Source organism: Aplidium turbinatum, chromosome 12 (genome assembly GCF_918807975.1).
Source record: "Aplidium turbinatum chromosome 12, kaAplTurb1.1, whole genome shotgun sequence".
In the NCBI taxonomy this organism is placed as follows: domain Eukaryota; kingdom Metazoa; phylum Chordata; class Ascidiacea; order Aplousobranchia; family Polyclinidae; genus Aplidium; species Aplidium turbinatum.
Window position 1 is genome coordinate 17,115,917 of NC_137483.1, and position 19,727 is coordinate 17,135,643.

Genomic DNA, 19,727 nt, shown 5'->3' on the forward strand with positions numbered 1-19,727 from the left:
ATTGTCGGCTGCATAGAAAAATTTCATTATTTCCTCGAAACGGTTTCTTCTTGTGGATTGTGCCACCAATTCATTACGCGTGTCAGGCTCGTTTGACCAATAAAGCCTACGCCTTGGCCTACAGCTGCGTAGCCGAGTGGTGAGAACGTCTGCGCGACGTTCGTAAGGGCGTGGGTTCGACACCGCTCCAGAGTACGCGGCTGTGTCTCGGCAAAGACACTTAAAGGCAAGCCTAACTAAGGGGAGCAGCTGACTCAGCTGAAGACTGAGTGCAGCAGCTGAAGACTATATGTCACTTCGCTTCTTCCTGTCGTCTATTGTATCGCATCTGTGATCGCAGTGTACTGTATGTTATCGCAATGAGCGCAAATAAAAGCATGATTATTACTATTATTACACTACAATAGCCTGACAGCAATAATACGCCGACGAACACTCGCATTTCTTCAGCTAATAGAACAAAATTGTGATTTCCAGCTTTAGATGCGTACTTTACGGTTTCAGTTGTTAAAAGTTCATTGGCATCGTCATCCAAAAATAGCTCAAAAATTTCACTTGGTGTCCATGCAACATCAGCTACAGACGGCCGTGATACGGTGTGATTTAGCTCAATGTCAGACGTGGGCAAGCTTTCATTGACCTATTTTCGTAGTCTTGACTTTTTTCTTGCTGGAGCGTTAGGAACCCGGGTGCGAAGCCTTGCCACTATAGCTTCAGCCGTAAGCTGATCACGCGGTAAATTGCCCAGCTGCACATTTCCTTCGTCACCTGAATCTTCATCAGTGATATTTCCATTATCCGGTGGAAAGATAAACACTGCAATTTTTTCAGACGTTTGAACGACAGTGATGTTATCATCATTTTCTTCTTCAGAACAAGGGTAGAAGGTTTTGCCGAAAACGTTCGAATGTACATAGTCATCTTTATTTTATGTGTTGTTTTTGAATTATGCAATTCAATCTTATGCCGTTGCTATCAATTGTCTGTCTGTGGTACTTTAGAATTATCTCTCTACCAAAGCTATATTAAAAAGTTCCCGTCACGTTGGCATAGCCAAAAAAACTCCAACAATCCAAGAAAACTCCAGCTTGGAGAACGAATGAATCATTATTTTGTACTGTACGTTGATTCGACAATAATTCGTAACTTACTAGCACATGTGGTCAGTTCTCCTGTCTTGAAAATCTATCACAAAGTTATATTTGCTTTTACCCAGTAAACAAATGACGCGACAGATTAATTATTAACTCTTTGTTCTTTGAATAAAATTAAAATATAAATTTTCAGTCATCGAGATGTCGCTGGTAAAGAAGCATTGTAGCAGTTTGACTTTCAGATGAATGATGATTTTACAATACGACTAATGTGGGTATAGAAGCTGAATTTTTTTAAGCGGCAATGAGGTAGAAAAGGGGTCGGGGTAGGAATCTCGGGGTAGAAATCTCAATAAGTTCTTAATTGAGGAGTCTTCTACTTTTTAGCCTACTGACCAAACCTAACTCCACTTGGCGTTAAGCGGATTTGATTTGCAGGCGTTTCCATTGACCTGAGGAAAACTGTTAAATGAGCTTACAAAACTCTAACATAGCTTTGGTTGTCGGCAAGGCCGTTTAAATCGTTTTAGTTGAGTTTTTTTTTGGTTTGAATGAGATCTACAGCAAAGGATGTGGAGTTGCAATGTTAATAAAGAGAAATGATGCAAGATCGCAAGTTAAAATAACTTCTTTATATGTTGGTGTTCATCGGTGTTTACCACTAACAAAAATAATATCACCCGAATTTAAAATTGATATTATAGACGACCCATTGCCAATGGAAACATGACACGGAGTCCGTTAGGTGCATTTTAACCGAATATCGAGTGTTTTATGTGAAACACATAATTTTTCTGACAGGCTTCAACTGACAAGAAAATCTTGGCCTTTGACGTCATAGATATGAGGTGTCATACTTGCAAGGTCTTTATTAAATTGGTCTTTAAAGTCTGTCTTTCAACAGTGTTATCGATGAGATATCGACTATGACACATCATCTCTGCCCTTCTACAGACCATAAGTTGGAGAAACTGATCTTGCAACTCTGAATATAAGCACAGGTAATTAAAGGCATCATCTGGATGGAATAGTTTGCCTGCTACAATACGATGCACCAGAAGAAGATGAAGACACAGATTTTGTTAACTTAAACAGTAGGCCTACACTCTAATGAAACTGAAAAAACATTGTCATGAAAAGTTACAAACTCTTCAGCCATTTTAGATATTTTTTGCGCAATATCAGATAAATTCAAGTCTGCACAAAAAGTGAAAACATTGAGCGAGAATTTATTGAAGATGAAGTGCTATCCTGTGCATGCACAACCATACCAATCCCAAACTCTCTAGGGCTGTTCAAATGAGACTAAACTTAGTGCTACTTTGGTTCAATAAAAACGCTTTAAGCCAGAACAGTTGCTGTGCTCGGTTGTAGCCTACTGCCTCCAAAGTACAGTAATGTGCTAAAAATAAGGCATATCTACAATAGTTACAGAGCTGCAGTACAGCCACATTTATGTTAGTATTATTAGAGCAAGTGTAAGATAGAAAAGATACATGGTCGTTGTTTTGCAAGGCGTAACAGTGGAATAATGAATACACGCTATAAAACGTCTCAAAAAAAGTGTCGCATATACGTTCCTTGACAAGAATTCTTCAGCATATAGTTAAAACAATTGATGGATTGGATCATTGGTTGTTGGAATGTTTCCTTTTTTGGAGTTTGCCTCTGGAATTCTTAGCCTACGTACTTGTTGAACCTATGGATAACTTACCGAAGTTTAAAGTGTGAAGTTTTTGCGTGTTGATAATGTGGTGTTGTTATCTGTATGTTACTTCATTCACTGGGAGTATGTGAATGGAATTCTATGTGAATAGAAGTGTGTTGTTTAGACGCACATCCCAACAGTTGCATGATCGTTCTTGATTTTGCGTTTTCTTTACTCTTTGTTCTATGTCAAATGTTTTTCATCTGAGCTGATGAGGTAGAAATAAAGGAAGCCTGATGTAAACTAGTGGTTAGTTGTGATGAAGATTTAGAATAGCTGGACTGGAAGGTAAGGAAACTAATCTGAGAACTTCCAAGCATGCCATTATGGATCTTGCTAATTCACGTGCTCTTGACAGGTGTCGAACTGGCCTTCTGTTCTGAGCGTTGTGCTGGGGTTCTCATCACTTTACTAGACATCTGATGCTTCCATACAAAAAAAGGTCAAAATTGTTTAAAAAATGATTTAAATCGATCACATTAAAAAAGTTACAAAACGGTAACCTTTAAAATGTTTATTTGATGACTTGTTAATTGCATTGCTGTCATTGTGGGGCTGAAAAGAAGTGATCGGAGAAAAATATTGCAAACTCCATTATGTTTTGTAGAAAACCTGTTACTAGAAAACATTTAAGTGCTTTCATTTGTCTTTAAAAAACGAAATCAAGTACAATGGCCAATTCCTGCTATTCCGTTGGCGTAGTCGTCGCCCTCCTTTCTACGGTTGGGATCATGTACACTCTCGCTTCTAAAATGTGGAAACAAAACTCTGCAGTGTCATCACAGACTAGTGCACAGGGAATTCATTCTTACGAAGGGTTGTGGATCCAATGTATCAGCCCCGTTCCAGGCGTATTAAATTGCGACCAATTCGACGAGAGCATCCTAGGACTACCTGGTAGGTTTCAATTTCCTTATTATAATTGTTTTATTAGATTTCTAAACATGATAAAAGTTTCTTATGAGTGTAGTGATTGTTCTCCGCTTACGTTAAAGCAGAGTTGTCCGAAGTGCAGCCAAAATAAAAAAGGAACCGAACAATGTAATGTGACAAAGGTATTGCTGTTACAATAAATCCTGATGCGCTGTTGCAATAAATTCTGAAGAGTGGCTTTAAAATTAAAACATGTGCATTTGGTGAAGCCTTGTATTATTTTTTAACTGAGCGATGCAAAAATACACATGTCCGCTTATATTTGAAGTAGGCCTGCTTGAATATAGATGTATTATTTTGCTTCATTAGGCCTAATGAATGTTTAACCACGGCCTACTAGAACACGGCCAAATATGTTGCTATTTGGGAAAATTTCTAAGAGTCTTAATTGTTACAATCATAGCCATGACAAATCTGTCATTTTCTCACGTACAGAAGTATGTAAAATAAGCAATATTTGCACCAAGACAAATGTTTGGCTTGTTTTGCCAGAGATTAGATATGTATGTTAAGCACAATTTATGCAATAATAATGTAAAATATGTAAAACTTTCCAACTACATCCTGGAGGTAGTCTCATCATACAATCGTTAGGTTGTTTGTATAGCAGGATCTTTCGCCAAAAGCTATATTTTACTGCACAATTAAACTTGGCGAAAAACAAAACGAACTAAAATTTAAATTGGCACGTCAAATAAAGAGCTTACACCATAGAATCCACAAAAAATTCTTGATATTTTAAATGGAACATGCAATTGCACCAAACGATACTCCCTCCAGGGTGCAGTTGGAAAGTGTCACATATTACATTATTATTGTGAAAACTGTGCTTAACGCACATACCTAATCTCTGGCTAAATAAGCCAAACATTTGTCTTGGTGCAAATATTGCTTAAATTACTTACTTCTGGTAATGGGAAGATGACAGATTTGTCATAGCTAGGATTGTAACAATTCAGACTCTTAGAAATTTCCTCAAATAGCAACATATTTGGCCGTTGACCATAATTGGACATGTAGACAATTGAAAAGTATAACGTTGCAGTTTTAATCGGATTCGGACTTAAAACTGTGTATTTATTGCAAATGTCTCTTGAAGTGATATTTAATTGCATCTCTATTAGGCTACTGTATCTTGTATGCATAAATTAATTTTCAATAGTTTAACTGTGAAAGTAAATTTTAAAACATTTTAAGTTTGTAATTTAATTTTGAAACAACATAATCTTGTTTGTGAGTAATGTTAAATATGGGTAGGTTTAAATGTTTCAATATCTTTGATTATAATAAATTTTGTTTTGTTTTACTGCACAGTAAAACAGTCACTACTTACAGGTATTTTTAATGTTGTAGCCTGCAAATACTGTCAGTCATAAGTTTTAATTGCAATAAAATACACCAGCAATGAAATGTATTGAATTTCTTAAATTGGCTTTCAAATTAACCAATATGTTAGCTAGATATCATATCATTAGTTGCGTGACTTTGGTTAAGCCCTTTTGAATATACATTTTAAACAATTATTAAATATAGGCCTACATAAAACTAACATATACATTATACAGTACAGATAACTAAGTTATTATTTTATTGTTAATATTTTTTGTACTATTCTGATGTTGTTTTTTTTTATAACCTGCAAGTTCAACAATAATCAAAATTATCACTAGTTAGCAATAACAAGAAAATTTTTCCCAGCTGAGAGGATGGTTTCGAAACTGGATATTTCCATCATTGTACTTTTGTATGTTTGAAACTGAAACTAAACGCTCTTGATGCATTTTTAGTCGGTGTGAATCAATTTTTCTTGCTTTGACTAGTTGTCAGTAAAAAGAATTGACAACTATTACTTCTAAATTACTTGAATCAACAAGACTTCATTTCAGTATGACGATCTATAAGGCGTATCCATATTCGTTCTTACAGTGATTAACAAAAGTTTTTGGTATGTCGAAAAAGATTTTACTGTCTGATGTCTCTTTTCAATGTCAAGTAAGATAATCATTGGACACCAAAACAGGTTATCAAGTGTTTACAACTTTTTTGCTTGAATTTTTGTGCGTTATTGTTTGCAGCTTATCCAAAATACGTTGAAATACAATAAAATGCGTAAAAATGTTCATTGAGCACACAAATTACATCATTTTATAAAAGTGTTCCGTGTAGATGGTTAAAGATCAGTTGTAAATACAGTGGGCGAGACTTGGAAACATCTCGTGATCATTCGCTTTTAAGCAAACAGATGAAGTAACTGAAGCTGCTGAATTTCTCAATAAACCTGTTGACATCCCTTAAAATAATGTAGAAAAAACAGTTCCTGTGATACATTGACACTGAACAAAAACCACGCTATTGAAAAGAATTTAGAGTTTGTGTTTTTCAGCTTATGCAATAAATTGTAACTCGGCGGTAGGACGGTAAATTGCTTTATATCTAAAATGTAGTTGAAAAAATGTAACTAATTTATAAGGCTGTTGAACCCAAACAGTGATCGATTTCTTTAGCATAATTTTGTTAAGATCCAAATCCATAAACAGTGGTGCCAGGCTTGTATTTTACAACTTCACCAATTGAAACGATTGAAAAAGAAAATTGACACCAGTTTGTGATATAGGAAACGTTTTTTTTTTACTTTATTAAAACGGATGGTTTGATGTTTTAGTCCAGTGCTTTTACAATTCTGAATCGCTTGGAGAAAATTGCTTCACGTTTAAACAAAAACACATTTTTTATAACCACAGAGTTTGTGACATCACAGTCACAGATGTTGAATCAACCATCAATGACGTAATTCGTTAGCAATTTGTTCCATTGCGCCATCTTCAATTTCCCCAGACCTATTTACTCATTCGTAAACCTGCAGTCACAAAAGAGTGTTTGCCAACGTGGGTGTAGACTGTTTGCATTAATTTTCCATCTTACGTATCAGTAAATTTCTTTTGTCACGTAACAAAGAGAAAGATGGCAAAGAATTTTTTTATGAAACCTACCCGAAAAATATCACCAAAATGCTATAAGACTTCTTCTTTCCACCTTTTAAATCGAGAAAACACATCACAAAGAAATGTTATTCACAACGACCAAAAGCTGTCAGACATGTGAAGCTCTTGTCTGGGTAGCTGTTTAAGGGCTAAATTGCTAAAACAGTAGCCTATGTTTAGAAAAACATAAACATAATTTTACTTGAATAAGCATATTCTGATGATCACAATAAGATGAAATAGCCTGTCAAGGTTTTTAGGTAAATAGTAACTAATATAAATACGACATGCATTGTGATACTAAGTGCCGAGGAAGGGAAAAACTTAAAAATAATGCAAAAGCATACATAGGTCAACCTCAAATAGCTTCCTAATAATAATTGTATTACCGAAAAACTGATAAGAAATAAAGGTGAGTCCCATACTTGAATCCAAGCATCGAGGAATGAGAAAATAAGGTTCTAATGATACTAAGTCTTCGGCACTAACGAGAATACGTTGGCCAGTTCCTTTCTCTCGGTCGCGTTTCCTTCAGCAACTTCGAAAAAACTGGCAGCTTGACTTGAAAGGAGTGTTCCTGGTTTAGTGGTATTGGAGCAGTAGGCAACTAATCAGATGCCATATTATCACTTTAAATTGTTTTTGCGTGACTCAAGCTCTGACCTTAACTTTAATTCTATTTCGAGCTAAGTGGTAATATGTTCATTGAATTGATGTACTTTCTAGTGATTGATTTACGATCAGGTATAAGCCAACCACCAGGTGTAAGCCTGGATACGACAAAATAAAAAGAAAAAAAAGTGATGAATTGTCACTTTCTACTGGCAAATAAATAATAATAATGATGGCGACCTCTTGAATAAACTTCTGCAAACCCTTGCTCTATTGTTTGTTACAATGTTATTACAACTTTATCTTAACAAGCGGAAATGGTCTTGAAGATCAAGATCAAGATCGTGATCTTGAAGATCAAGATCACTTTCAAGATCACTTTTTTGTGTCCTTGAAAAAAAAGGAAGTTTTTGATCAATGATGTTGCAAAAAATAATTACTATAAGCAACCTTTGCAAAGGTAGGCCTATATAGTTGGTATTGCTAACATTTACTTTTAACTACTCGATCGCTGGCCTAAGAATTGTAATAAGTTAGTGACTGTTGCTATTAGGCCTATCAATTGCTGACGTAATTTGCGTAGAATCGCAACGTCACACCCAAGGCCGAGGTTAATTACAGTTGTACTGAAAAAGTCACAAAATTTGCGATTAGTTTTATACTTTTTATTTATAATAAAGAAATAAAAATAAACTTTGAACTGCATCATTTTTTGCCAAATTTTTGTCTGGTTCGTGTGGGAGTTTTTATTCGTGTTACTAAGTAGTTTTAACTTTCACTGTATTATGTCAATGTTTATTACACCATTTACCCATCTGGCAACCTTGATACTGTTGTCTGCTATTAAAAAAGTTCAGAGGTTTGAGGTCCGACAAACCGCTCCATACTCAGACCCTAACCAAGTCTTGGTCTGGTTGATTTGCTGCAATAAACCACTTTACATGACCAAAGTCGGCTAGAACCCAGATTTTTTAACACTACCATTCTAGACTTTTGAAACATCTAAAATTGGGTCAAAGAAGGCAAACATTTCTTTAAAATTCACACATGGAAATTGTGATCAAAGTTAAATCATTTTTTAGTACACGGAAGTTGACTTCTTTATTATGATCAACACAGAAAAAAATTTTAATTTTGAAATGGCAACACTGACCAGATTAGATGGAGACTTTAAATCGTCTTTTGTTGGGCACATATCATATTAACAGTGGCTTAATGTTAGTAGTTGCCACTAACTACTTTGTACAGTATGAGTTCTAAAAAATGCCTCTATCTAGGAAGTAAAATTCAATTTTATAGTGATCTTGATCTTATTGTTCTTCAAGATCAAGATCACACAAAAAAAGTGATCTTAGATCAAGATCACCAAAAAAAAGTGATCTTGAAGATCAAGATCAAGATCACGCCCATCTCTGTTAACAAGACACCAAAATGGGAGCAGTCGACTCGATGACTCGATAGTATGCTTTCAACTTTATCTTCTCATTCCACGAGGCTCAGTAACTGAGTATGGGATTTTACCTTACCATAAACATAAGCAAAATCACTACCAGTCTTAATCAATTGATACAACCTAGAAACCAGCTGTTAGATGGATACCTCAATTGATATTTCCTTAATTTACTGAAGAAAAGTAATTTTTGTTTGACAGAAAATTTAACTATAAAACAAACTACGTCTTCAAAAGCTTTTCCAAGCAATTAAAATAATTCAACTATGGCCGGTGGTGTAACATACTTGGCATTTGGCTTTGCTTTGTTGGCGACAGTAGGCATAATGTTCTCAACTTGCTTCCGGGAGTGGAAAAGGAACAGTGTTCAGTCGTCACAAGCGAATGTCATGCAGATCTACATATCTGAAGGCCTATGGGTGAGGTGCACATCGCCCTACGTCGGCCAGTTCCAGTGCGACACCTACGACACTGCTCTGATAGCTATACCACGTAAGTATTATGGCAAATGTTTATATTTCGTATTTTACTATAATATTGGTGCTGGGAGACATTAAATATTGCTGTATTTCTCTGTTAAGTGAATGATATTCTTAGTCATATTTTAATATTACATTTTTACGGTTGTAAGTGCTTAAATTTCCGTTCTTCCGGTTATTTTTTACTCTCAAAAGTGGATCCTTGTTTGCCCAATAAAACTGTGTGAAAATAGCTGAAAATGGCATAAAGTAAATTCATACAACAACAATCAAGTGCATGCTATCCAGTAAATACCTGCGAGGCCGAGGGTAGTGTAGGTACCTGTTTTTGAAGAAAGGGTCTTCGTATTGAAAATCTTCGTCTAACGTGTCCCATTAAGTTGCATTGTAGACTGTAGATCTTTACATTGCAGAATTTAGACAAAAAAGTTAGAATGAGATATCTTCTCAGACAGCCACTTTATTTGGCCCAGATCTAGTAAAGATCTGCTCAGATCCGTACCCAATCTGGTAAAGATCTGGACCGGATAAAGTAGCTCTGGATTGTTCTGCAGCTGTTGGTAGGGCGTCGCATTTTTACGTTTGTGTTTTGCCTTAAATTGCCAGTGGTGAGAATAAAGCTTCTAATACCGACAAGCTTTACCCACCATGTGGATAATGTGTCTGCTTGGAAAGAGATAAGGCATTTTGCAAATAAAGTCGTCGTGGTACCGTAAGATTTCGTTGGAAGCTGTAATGCAATTACTTGGCCAGCCTTCTCTCAGCATCAACGCAATCAGTGATACATTTGTTGAAGTATATTTCGTGCTTTACAGTGGACTTTTACAAATAGATTTTAATTTAAACGTAGCTTATTCCCAAAGAGAAGCGGGTAGACGGGTTACGTTTACTGCTAATTTACCTCTTTGTGTCAAACAACATTAATTCCCCAGAAGCCTAGAAGGATGCCATTAACTGAAAAGATTAGGAAACAGTAAATCAGCTTACATAAAGATATGTTGTAGGAACGTGAATTATATGAAACCCACGCTTGAGTGAATATCGAAACTGTTTTAAACATTTTTAGGCTAATCCAAAAAGAACTGGATATTTGAAGAAGATATGAATGCATTTTGAAGTTGGCAAATTCTTTCTGTGGTACAGTTACAACGCGACGCGTTCATGTTTCATACTTTGTTTGCTCAACTATGGCGCTCAAAAGGAACCAGTTTCAATTTTTGAAATTGAGTAAATTATTAACCAGGACAAACAAACGGGCATCTTGTAACGGTTAACCAAAACGGCAAGATAGCAAATTCATGATAACGCAACGAATTTCTCTGTAAAATAGACGTGAGAATCGCGCGATTACAAGACACACACCCACCCAGATTCAACTTGTTTGCTCTTGTATCGCTCAAGCATTGTGAGGGTTAGAGTTTCTTCAATAAGTTTTAAAATGAACATATTGATTAAAGTTAGTTGCAATTGTAAAAATTTTTTTACATGTGATAAATTAGAATTAATAAACTTCACATGTTGAGATAATAAATGATCCAGTTTAACGATAACTTGTAACAAAGTTATAAAATATTGAGTAGTACTTCCCTTTTAGCTTTCATTCTGTAAGGTTCAACGTTAAAGTACAATTTTACATGTCTAAAGTGAAAGTAGAATTACAAGCTGCAAAAGTACACCACCTTAATACCTATTTATATTCATTTGTCATTCCTCTTGGATGTCTTGATACGGGTTGTTTTCAGTTACGTACGCAATAAAATGTGGCTAATGGTGATGAATAAATCGAATCTATGATCTGACCTTGGCTTACTTCACTACAAATGATGATGAGCTCATTACTTGATCCCATGCAAGCTTTTCAAATTTTATTTTCATATTTCATTTTGCACCTTTTTTAACTTTTGCTATGATGATGTGATAGGTCGCCTTGTATATTTTGCATATGAAGTAGTAATGTACCACATTGCGCATACAAGTGGTATATGCGACAGTATGGTAATTTATGCTACTGTATAATGCAGAGTACAGTTGTACAAGTATTTAAAGTGCATGTTCAAGTAATTTGCGATTGGAAAGAAATACAAAAACTCATCGTTCATTCAGCATCGACCAAGCTGCTGTGTAAGCACCGGTACATGATGTTCTCCCAATGCCTTACCTTACCCTAGTACCACAAAAATATTATGATGTAATTTATCAATTTACAAAGCAATATGATGATGGTGTTCATACTAAAACTAAGTGGAGTTAAAACTTGATATTTGCATGACAAGTTATGATATTTTCTTAAAAATAAACGTTTGTGGTCTGTTTTGAATGCAAGTTCCCTTCAAATAAAAAAATAATAATAATTTATATTTCAGCGCAAGTCCAGGGAATGAGAGCCATGATGTGCATCTCCACTCTCTTCGAAGTAATCGCCGTCGTCTGCGCCATCATCGCCATGCCATGTGTTGCTGCACTCCCTGAGCCACAAAAGCTTATAACATCCCGTGTCGGGGGGGTACTTTCCCTTCTGGCAGGTACAACCTGGCCCAACTAACCTCAACATCCTGACCTTTCTTACCTTTGCAGGTTTTAGGTTTTGGAAAAGAAGAAAAACGGATTATTGTGGTGCAACCAAATGCACCACAACATAGTGAAATCATCTTTTTGAAATTAATCTTTGTTTTTCTTCTTTTCTTTTTTTACGTCGATTTTTGGAAACGCAACGATGTTCAGCTGAGCTGCAAGGTCAAAGAGCGATGATGTGCATTGCCACCGCCTTTGCTGTTTTCGGCGTTATGGCAGGAGTCGTAGGAATGGATTGCATCACTGCCATGAAGGGTACCAAGAATAAAATCTGGACTTGCCGTGCGGCAGGAGGTTTGATGCTCTTGGCAGGTAATCTTCAGCAGTTAATGAAGATGAACATTCTTAACTACAGTAAAAAAAATTTTGATGAAATGTCTGTTTTTGCATTTCTAACCTCTCAAATCATTAATAACTGACTAAAATGTGCATCAGTAGAAAGTTTGTTTGCTGTTCAAACCACCCCTGGCTATACGCACTCTGCTGTGCAAACATAGGTCTGCTGATTAATCTTGCTATCAATGTATGACAGTCTGTACAGCATAGTGAGTAGGATTGACAGGTCCATCCATAAGAAAGTCTAGACAACGCATCATTTCCAACAATCTTGTCATTATACTGTTTATAGGTTACTTGTATTTCTTTACTGTTGTTTGTACGCAATTGTTGAAAAAAACATCAAGTTTTCACTGGCTTTAGTCTGATTTTAAGTTGGCCTAATTAAATTTAATTCTAACATCTGCACCATACTTGCTGCTGAACAATGTTTGAGCAAATCAATCTTTCACATTTCATTGTCTTACATTTTCTGTAGCTTATCTACAGATTGGCATTTATCTCTTTGTAACAATTCCTGGCATTTAGAGTAACGGTCGAAACATTTTTATTTATGAAGTGACTTTGCTTAGCTATTGACTATCAAAGTTTATAGAGCAACGTGCGACCTGTATTCTAGAATAGTTCATGGCTGAAAACTGAAAAGAAAACGTTCACTTTTTTAATATGAACGCACGCGAAGCCATTTTTATCAATGCAAATTTATTACTGCAAGGACGTAGCCTATTGTTTATCAAATTTTGTGCCTGTCAAACTGTATTCTTACCTCTATAAAGCCCAGCATATGTTAGCATCAAAATGGAAAATTACTGTACTGTAGATTATTATTATTATTTTTTTGTTTTGTGTTATCATTGTTTCTTAAATCTGTTCATTTCAAAATTGTTTGATCACAAACACTGTAATTTTGGAGACCATCTCATTTGCATGGCATGATCATGTTTTAGCAATTTATTTGTGTGGGAGGTTGAGCCTGGAGATTATCGATCATCTGTTTTATATATAATTTCCTCACGGGTGAGAAACACTTTGGTACAACAACAAAAATATTTCAAGCCACATAAAGTGCAACGATTTTGATTAATGTACCTTTTATGCGAATTTTTAACCTCAAACTTTCGATTTGTATTGATAAGAGCAAAGAATGCTTCGATATACTCTTAGCTGCATTTTCGAAGCAAACACATGTTTCATTTTATACTATGATAAAATATAATGGTATAATTTTCTACATTATTCTGCTGCAACATTGTTGAAGTAGCCTTAGCATTATTATAAAACAAAAGCAAAATTCAATGCAATCGCTGTTTTATTTTATGATGTAAAGTAAACCACTAGGCCTACTATACCTGGACATTTTATAAGTTACTAACTTTATGTCTTCTTTACAATAAGCGTTTAATAATTAGTAGGATGTGCTAAGTGTTTTTAGAAATAAATTACATTAGTTATTTTGCAATAAAAAAGATTAAAAGTGCTTGTTGTTTTACTAAAAATTTTGACCATAAACATTGGATTTCATTTCACTTTAATCAATAATAATTTCATTTTAATAAATTTATTTAATATTTAAGGTTTATATTTTCATTTTATTTGGTTTGATATATCTACCATTCTTTCATTAAAACTATGCATTGTTTTTAGTCAAATTTTCATTAATAATAACAATACTTCGCTTTCAACCGATGGGAAGTTAAAAAATACTTAAAGAAGGAAAATTACATCAGCAAACAATAAACAGTCTGCAACTAGTCTTGATATAATGTGTGGATTTAATTAATGAAATTTGACAAGCATGCTTGATTAATTTGCAGAAGTGGCTTTTGATCTTTGTTTATAGCATTTCCGAAGAGAGGAACAAAGTCAATTAACTTGATTGAATTTTTAAACTAAATTGTAGAAAAAGTAGCCTATCTATGCTGATGCATAAAAAACAGCTGTTTGAAACTATTCAGCCAACACCAGCATTCCAAGCAATTCAAGTCCAACAACATATTTTTTTTCCATTATCAAAAACTATAGTTCAACATAGCTGGAAAGATTTAAGTTTCTTGAAATCGACCGTGAACTTTCAGTTGCACTACACCTTGGTTGTGAAGGAAACTGGTGTGGTGACTCAAAGTGAAGAGCTACTTGATTTTGGCGAAATTTTCTGAAAACGTGATTACAAGCCACTTCTAAACGAATCAGAGTCAAATGTAATTTTGATTTGCAATCTCACTTGGTACTTTTTAGGTGCTCTGTGTCTTGCGTCTGTGAGCTGGTACGCTGCCGATGTTATTTACGAGTTTTGGAGCCCGACTGCCTTCAACCAAACTTTTAAATATGAGTTTGGATCAGCTTTATACATTGGCTGGGTGTCTTCGGTAGGTTTTGCAACAAATTTAAAAACTAACAAACCTTTTACCAACAGGTGTCTTGACTATAGCAGCTTGCTCGTGGTACGCTGTGGGTGTTGTAGATGATTTTCGTATATACCAACAGAACCAACAATTCAACCAAGGCTCCAGCACTTTTGCTTATGAATTTGGCTCTGGCCTTTACGTGGGTTGGATCGCGGGAGTAAGTGAAGCGTGACCAATCGTTTGTTGATAATTCGGGTGTGGCAGTGTGACTTTGTCTTCCGCAATTATGCCACATTGAGCTTAATTTTGATGTTTCTTGCAATAGACCTGCACATAGCAAAGTAAGCTACTGCGTTCACAAATTCCAAGCACAAGCAAATAGCATGGGTTGCTGTGGATCATCTAGGCCTACTTTGCTTTACGTGGTCGATAATGATGGGTCCAGTGGAGCATTTAGTCAAGTCCAAAAATCGATAATTATTTTTTCCTTTTTTGCAAAATTTTGTCGCACCCTCAGCCCAATTTATTAACCTAATTGGCGGCATTTGGCTCACAAGCAGTAGTATTGACAAAGGGTCCAGGAGGTGCATTTCAACTCAGGATCGACATGATTTTAGCGACCCGTGTAAGGGGCACGGGAGTTTAAAGAAACCAAGGCGTATTCTTTGGATATAGTGCATTTGTCTTCAAGGTGTTTTGATTTGAGGTCTGGGAAATTCATTGGTACCTGGCCCAAATTATTCTCTGAACGGCATTTCACGCAAGGTTCATCAGCTTATTTAAGGGATAGAAATGTTTTCCGTGTCCCCTTAAAAGCGAAGACAATCACGCAATATTTCGAAGTTAACAAATTGCTCACTCAACTCGTTAGCTAAATTGGAATATTTTAATGAGTTGTGACTTAAAGTGTGCCTTGCAAACTACAGGGGAAGATGGGGCCACGTCTATAGGGAAAGGCTAGACCAATTTTAAACTTTACTAGCAATTTTGTAAACAACACTTTGTTTTATTTCAATCAGATGACCTGTACCCCCTATTTAAATGTAATATTTTGTATTTTGATTTTACGTTAAACAAAAGCAATCAAACTAAAAAAGCCTTTGAAACTGTAATACGAAGTTTTAAATTCGAAAGTTTTAAGCTAAGTTAAATTGGCGTTTTTAATTAGGTTAAAATAATGATTTTTGTAATTTGCTGCCATCTAAAGAGATTGCATGAATGTTTTTGTGTTGTGGGCTAGACAGAAAATCAACCGTTTTTTACGTTGATTCAACGGGTTATAGGCGAATTGTTCGCAAACAGTTGTTCGTAAAATTAATTCTTCGTAAAGCAATTCTTCGTATACATCAATTGTTCGTATAGTGAATTGTTCGTAAACAGGTGATAGGTCAATTGTTTGTAAACAAGTTTTCAGTTGTTACTCAGGGGTGCCGGAAGTAGGGGGCAGGGGGCATCATGCAGGGACAGGGAGCAATGGTGCCCTTTTAAAGTCATGTAAGTTACTGCACATTTTGCAATATAACAATTTCCGCTATTCGCTTTTAGCCTAATTATAACATAGGCCAACAAAAAAACTTTGGCACAAACAAAGGTGAGAGTCATTTTAAAGTATTTCAAGGCCCCTGATGCCGAAAATGCACTTAGTTTTTTCGAATTGGCTCTAGTTTTCGAGATATTCGACAATGAAAATATTTTTGAAATTGTCAATCAAAAGCTCAAAATAATATTTACAGCACAAATTCTGTAACACAGTAGGTTACATCATTACAACATAGCATGATGTCCTTCTTTGTATACCGGACACTTGTATCATTACTTGATAGTGAGCTGATAGATGAGCATTATCGCTATATCTTATCTTAAAATTTTTTAAAAAATTGGCCTTTCAGGAACAAAAGTGCCCTTTTTCATAATCCTGCCCCCCCCCCCCCCCCCCCCAGTCAAAAATTGTTTCGGAGCCTCTGTTGTTACTCGTGCAGGACATTTCCTTTGAAAATGCTCAAATTTCCAATAAGTAGTTTCTTGCCCCTGTGCGTTAAGTGCACTAAAATCTTTGTAATAAAGCTGGCCAGTGGCCACCATACAAAAGTTTTGGCTTTCCTTTTTCGCTGCCATTCTGAATCAGGGACTCTACACTCTGTCTGCCTGTCTGCTCGTCTACAACACGTCACATCTAGCACATCTCTAGCAGATACGCTACCCTAATTAATTGTTCGTAAAGAATTGTAAATGTTTTACGAACAATTAGTATTACGGTCAATTGCATGCACGAAGAAATGCTTTACGAAGAATTGTGTTACGAATAATTGATTTTACGAACAATTGTTTACGAACAATTGTTTTACAAACAACTGTTTACGAAAAAAACGTCGTACACCGATTCAACGGCTGCACTTTCTGTCTAGTGAGATTCTAATGATTTGTTGCAAGTTTGAACAATATCAGGTAATTGGTAACACAAATGCACTTTAAAACCGAGCTATTGGCTGACCCACTGCAGCTATCTTTAATTACCAAAGATGTGCACAAATTATTTTTCTGTTGTTTTCAATATTTTACTGTTTGATTTTTATGCTTTTCGAGAAGGTTGCAGCAAAAACTTTAAAACCTAAGACCTTCACCGAAGAATCATTATTACAATTCATTGTGAAACCACATTTATTATTTTAAACTAGCCTACTGGTAAAACAACAGTCATAAACTAAAACAAACACATTTACTATAGTTTGATACACCCTGCATTTTGACAACAGAAATGAGACACGAAAATGAAACTAAAAAAATATGTGAATTAAGTTGTAAAAAACCTTCACGTCGACTCACCAGTGCACGTATCCACTTGAACAAATATCACGCACATATTTACCAAGACACGCGTTACAACTCCGATAACCAGGTTAAATAGAAGCCAGCACACATGTCTACACCAATTCACAGGAGAAATAAAGTATTTTACAGTCTAATTTCTTATATGAAAACCAGGCAATATAAATTTTTCGGCCATGTAATACGAAAGCAAAAACTGTAGCATCTCTCTTTAACTGGTAAAATTTTTGGAAAGCGGGCACCTGACAGACAAAGACAAACACATCTGAAACAATTTAACGACACGACAGAAACAATCATCCATGGAACATATAATAGGAATATTTGGTCTAATTATTATTCATCTGAGGCCGTCGATGCCTGGTTCAGGCGAGGCAATTAAAGAAGAAGAGACTTCTGCTGGTGTCCGGGAACATCGTGAATCTGAGGTGATTCAAGGGTAGACCACCGGCCCCAAAGCCTCACACGACGACAATACTTTCTGTTGGTGGAATAGTTAATAAGAAACATGACTGACAATCTGCATTATCGAACACGACTTAAAACTCTCGTGCTGTATTTTCAAAGTCACGCATTTCGCAGTACACACAGTGAATACAAATACGCACAGATGTAAAACAATATTCTTGTTGATATTTCAGGCTCTTGCTCTCATCGCTGGAGGTCTGATGGTTTGCTGCTCCTGCGGAGGCACAGAGGATGTAGACGAAGGCTACCGATACAACTACAAGCCGGCAGCTCAACCTGCGACAAGAGCTGCTGAATATGTGTGATTTTTTGCACTTTGTTTCCAGTTGAAATTACATACTTTTCGTTTGACTTATATGATGGACTTCGTACTGACGTAAAATGTGAAAACTTCATGCAAAAAATTTAACAGTTTTGAAGGATTCGACTTATGTTGATTTATTTTCTTAGAATTTCACTTTTGGCTGTTTGTTAAACTTAACTTAATGTTAAATAACGTATAGAGAAATTTGTGTACTGTAGAAAATGAAATCTTCTGTAGGCTCCTGCATTGCTAACATTTGTGTCCTACAAATTGTACCACAATTTAGTGCATGCCGTAAGTTATAGTTGAGCTTAGTATTTGTTTTAAAATCATTTTTACCAGTGTAAACATATCTAAATTGTGGACTCTTCCGATCTGTATATTTAGATTATTTTTAGAAACTTTCAAAGTTACAAATTATGCTGAACATTCAGTATTGCAACAATTCTGTTGTGATATCTTTGCATGCTCCAACAGAGAATGAAAAGTGAGCGTGTGAAATGTTATAAACTAACTCATGTAAAACCAGCAAGAGAAACACATGTTGTTTTCAATAATGCAATATTGCAAAAAAAATCATGTAGCCTACTACACTAGAAAATCGCTTATGCTGTTGGTGATATCACAATGTTAATATTAAATTATGAGTTCAAAGATTTTGTTGCATGCATAAAAGGCATTTGCTAAACATTTCCAATCAAAACTAATTCTGAGCCTGACATTTTTGCTGCAGTTAACTTATTCCTTTCAACATACGAAAATTCATCTTAAGTCAGTAAAAAAGTCACAGCTTTTTATAGAAATTAATCTCGAAATTGAAACCAATGTATTTTTAATGGGAAGGGATATGTTATAAAACGATTCGTGAAATACTGACTTATACAATCAATTGTAGGCTACGGTACTTCACTATAGTTGCATTTTTGGATGTTACAAAACTTAAAAAACTCCAAAGAATTATTCGATAAAAATTGTGCTTACTGCGTTGTAAATAAATAACGACTTTGTAAAACGTATGCAATTGAGTTTCACTTTTAGCAGCATGAGCATTGTTTGGTTCATAAGTATAGATCCAAACGATCTGTTTTAGAGTGATGCTGCGGGTTAACTGTTCTACTACCACAGCGAAGTCGCTGCATCAGGCTAAAAGAGGTCATGTGGATATTCACTTGTGAAATTATGCATTGTCATTTGAGGACAGATGAGAGCATTGCGTGTTATGTTTTAACCCAATAATGTCACAGATGAGACTAAGGCGGCAGTTAGTGAGAAAAAGTTTTATCCCTTGGATTTTATGTCTACACTCGTACCAGGGAAATCGAAAACGTATCTGGAAATGCGAATTACGCAATCTTAGTTCTGGAAGTAAAATGTGTTATAAAAAAGTGTTGCCACATTTTCTGGATTGGAAAGCTTGAATAAAACAAAAAAATACCTTATTTAATAATTCAATAATTTTTCAGGTTTTAACCTAATTTTTCTGAACATCTACACTACTGCAATGATGAGATGATAAATTAACTTTGCAATTTCTTTTGGGAATTTTGTGTTGGCAAATTTTAAAACTGAATTGACAAACAAGCATTAATTTATTTTTAAGCAAGTCAAGAATAACATTTA

At 35.4% G+C, this 19,727-nt stretch overlaps 1 protein-coding gene across 3 annotated transcripts; it reads left to right on the plus strand.

Annotated features, from left to right (window-relative positions):
- The first annotated feature begins 3,413 nt into the window (after nucleotides 1-3,413).
- On the plus strand, nucleotides 3,414-19,117 carry LOC145780888 (claudin-4-like). 3 transcript variants are annotated; one of them, XM_082592542.1, is made up of 4 exons: nucleotides 3,414-3,699; nucleotides 11,979-12,140; nucleotides 14,400-14,530; nucleotides 17,977-19,117. In XM_082592542.1, exons 1-4 carry the CDS (start codon nucleotides 3,474-3,476, stop codon nucleotides 18,106-18,108), a joined length of 651 nt encoding a protein of 216 aa, XP_082448668.1. In that variant the 5' UTR covers nucleotides 3,414-3,473; the 3' UTR covers nucleotides 18,109-19,117. The 3 variants fall into 3 exon arrangements, with proteins under 3 accessions (XP_082448668.1, XP_082448667.1, XP_082448669.1); XM_082592541.1 differs by lacking the exon at nucleotides 14,400-14,530 and adding an exon at nucleotides 14,578-14,726; XM_082592543.1 differs by lacking the exons at nucleotides 3,414-3,699; nucleotides 11,979-12,140 and adding exons at nucleotides 8,770-9,270; nucleotides 11,621-11,779.
- Nucleotides 19,118-19,727: the final 610 nt, after the last annotated feature.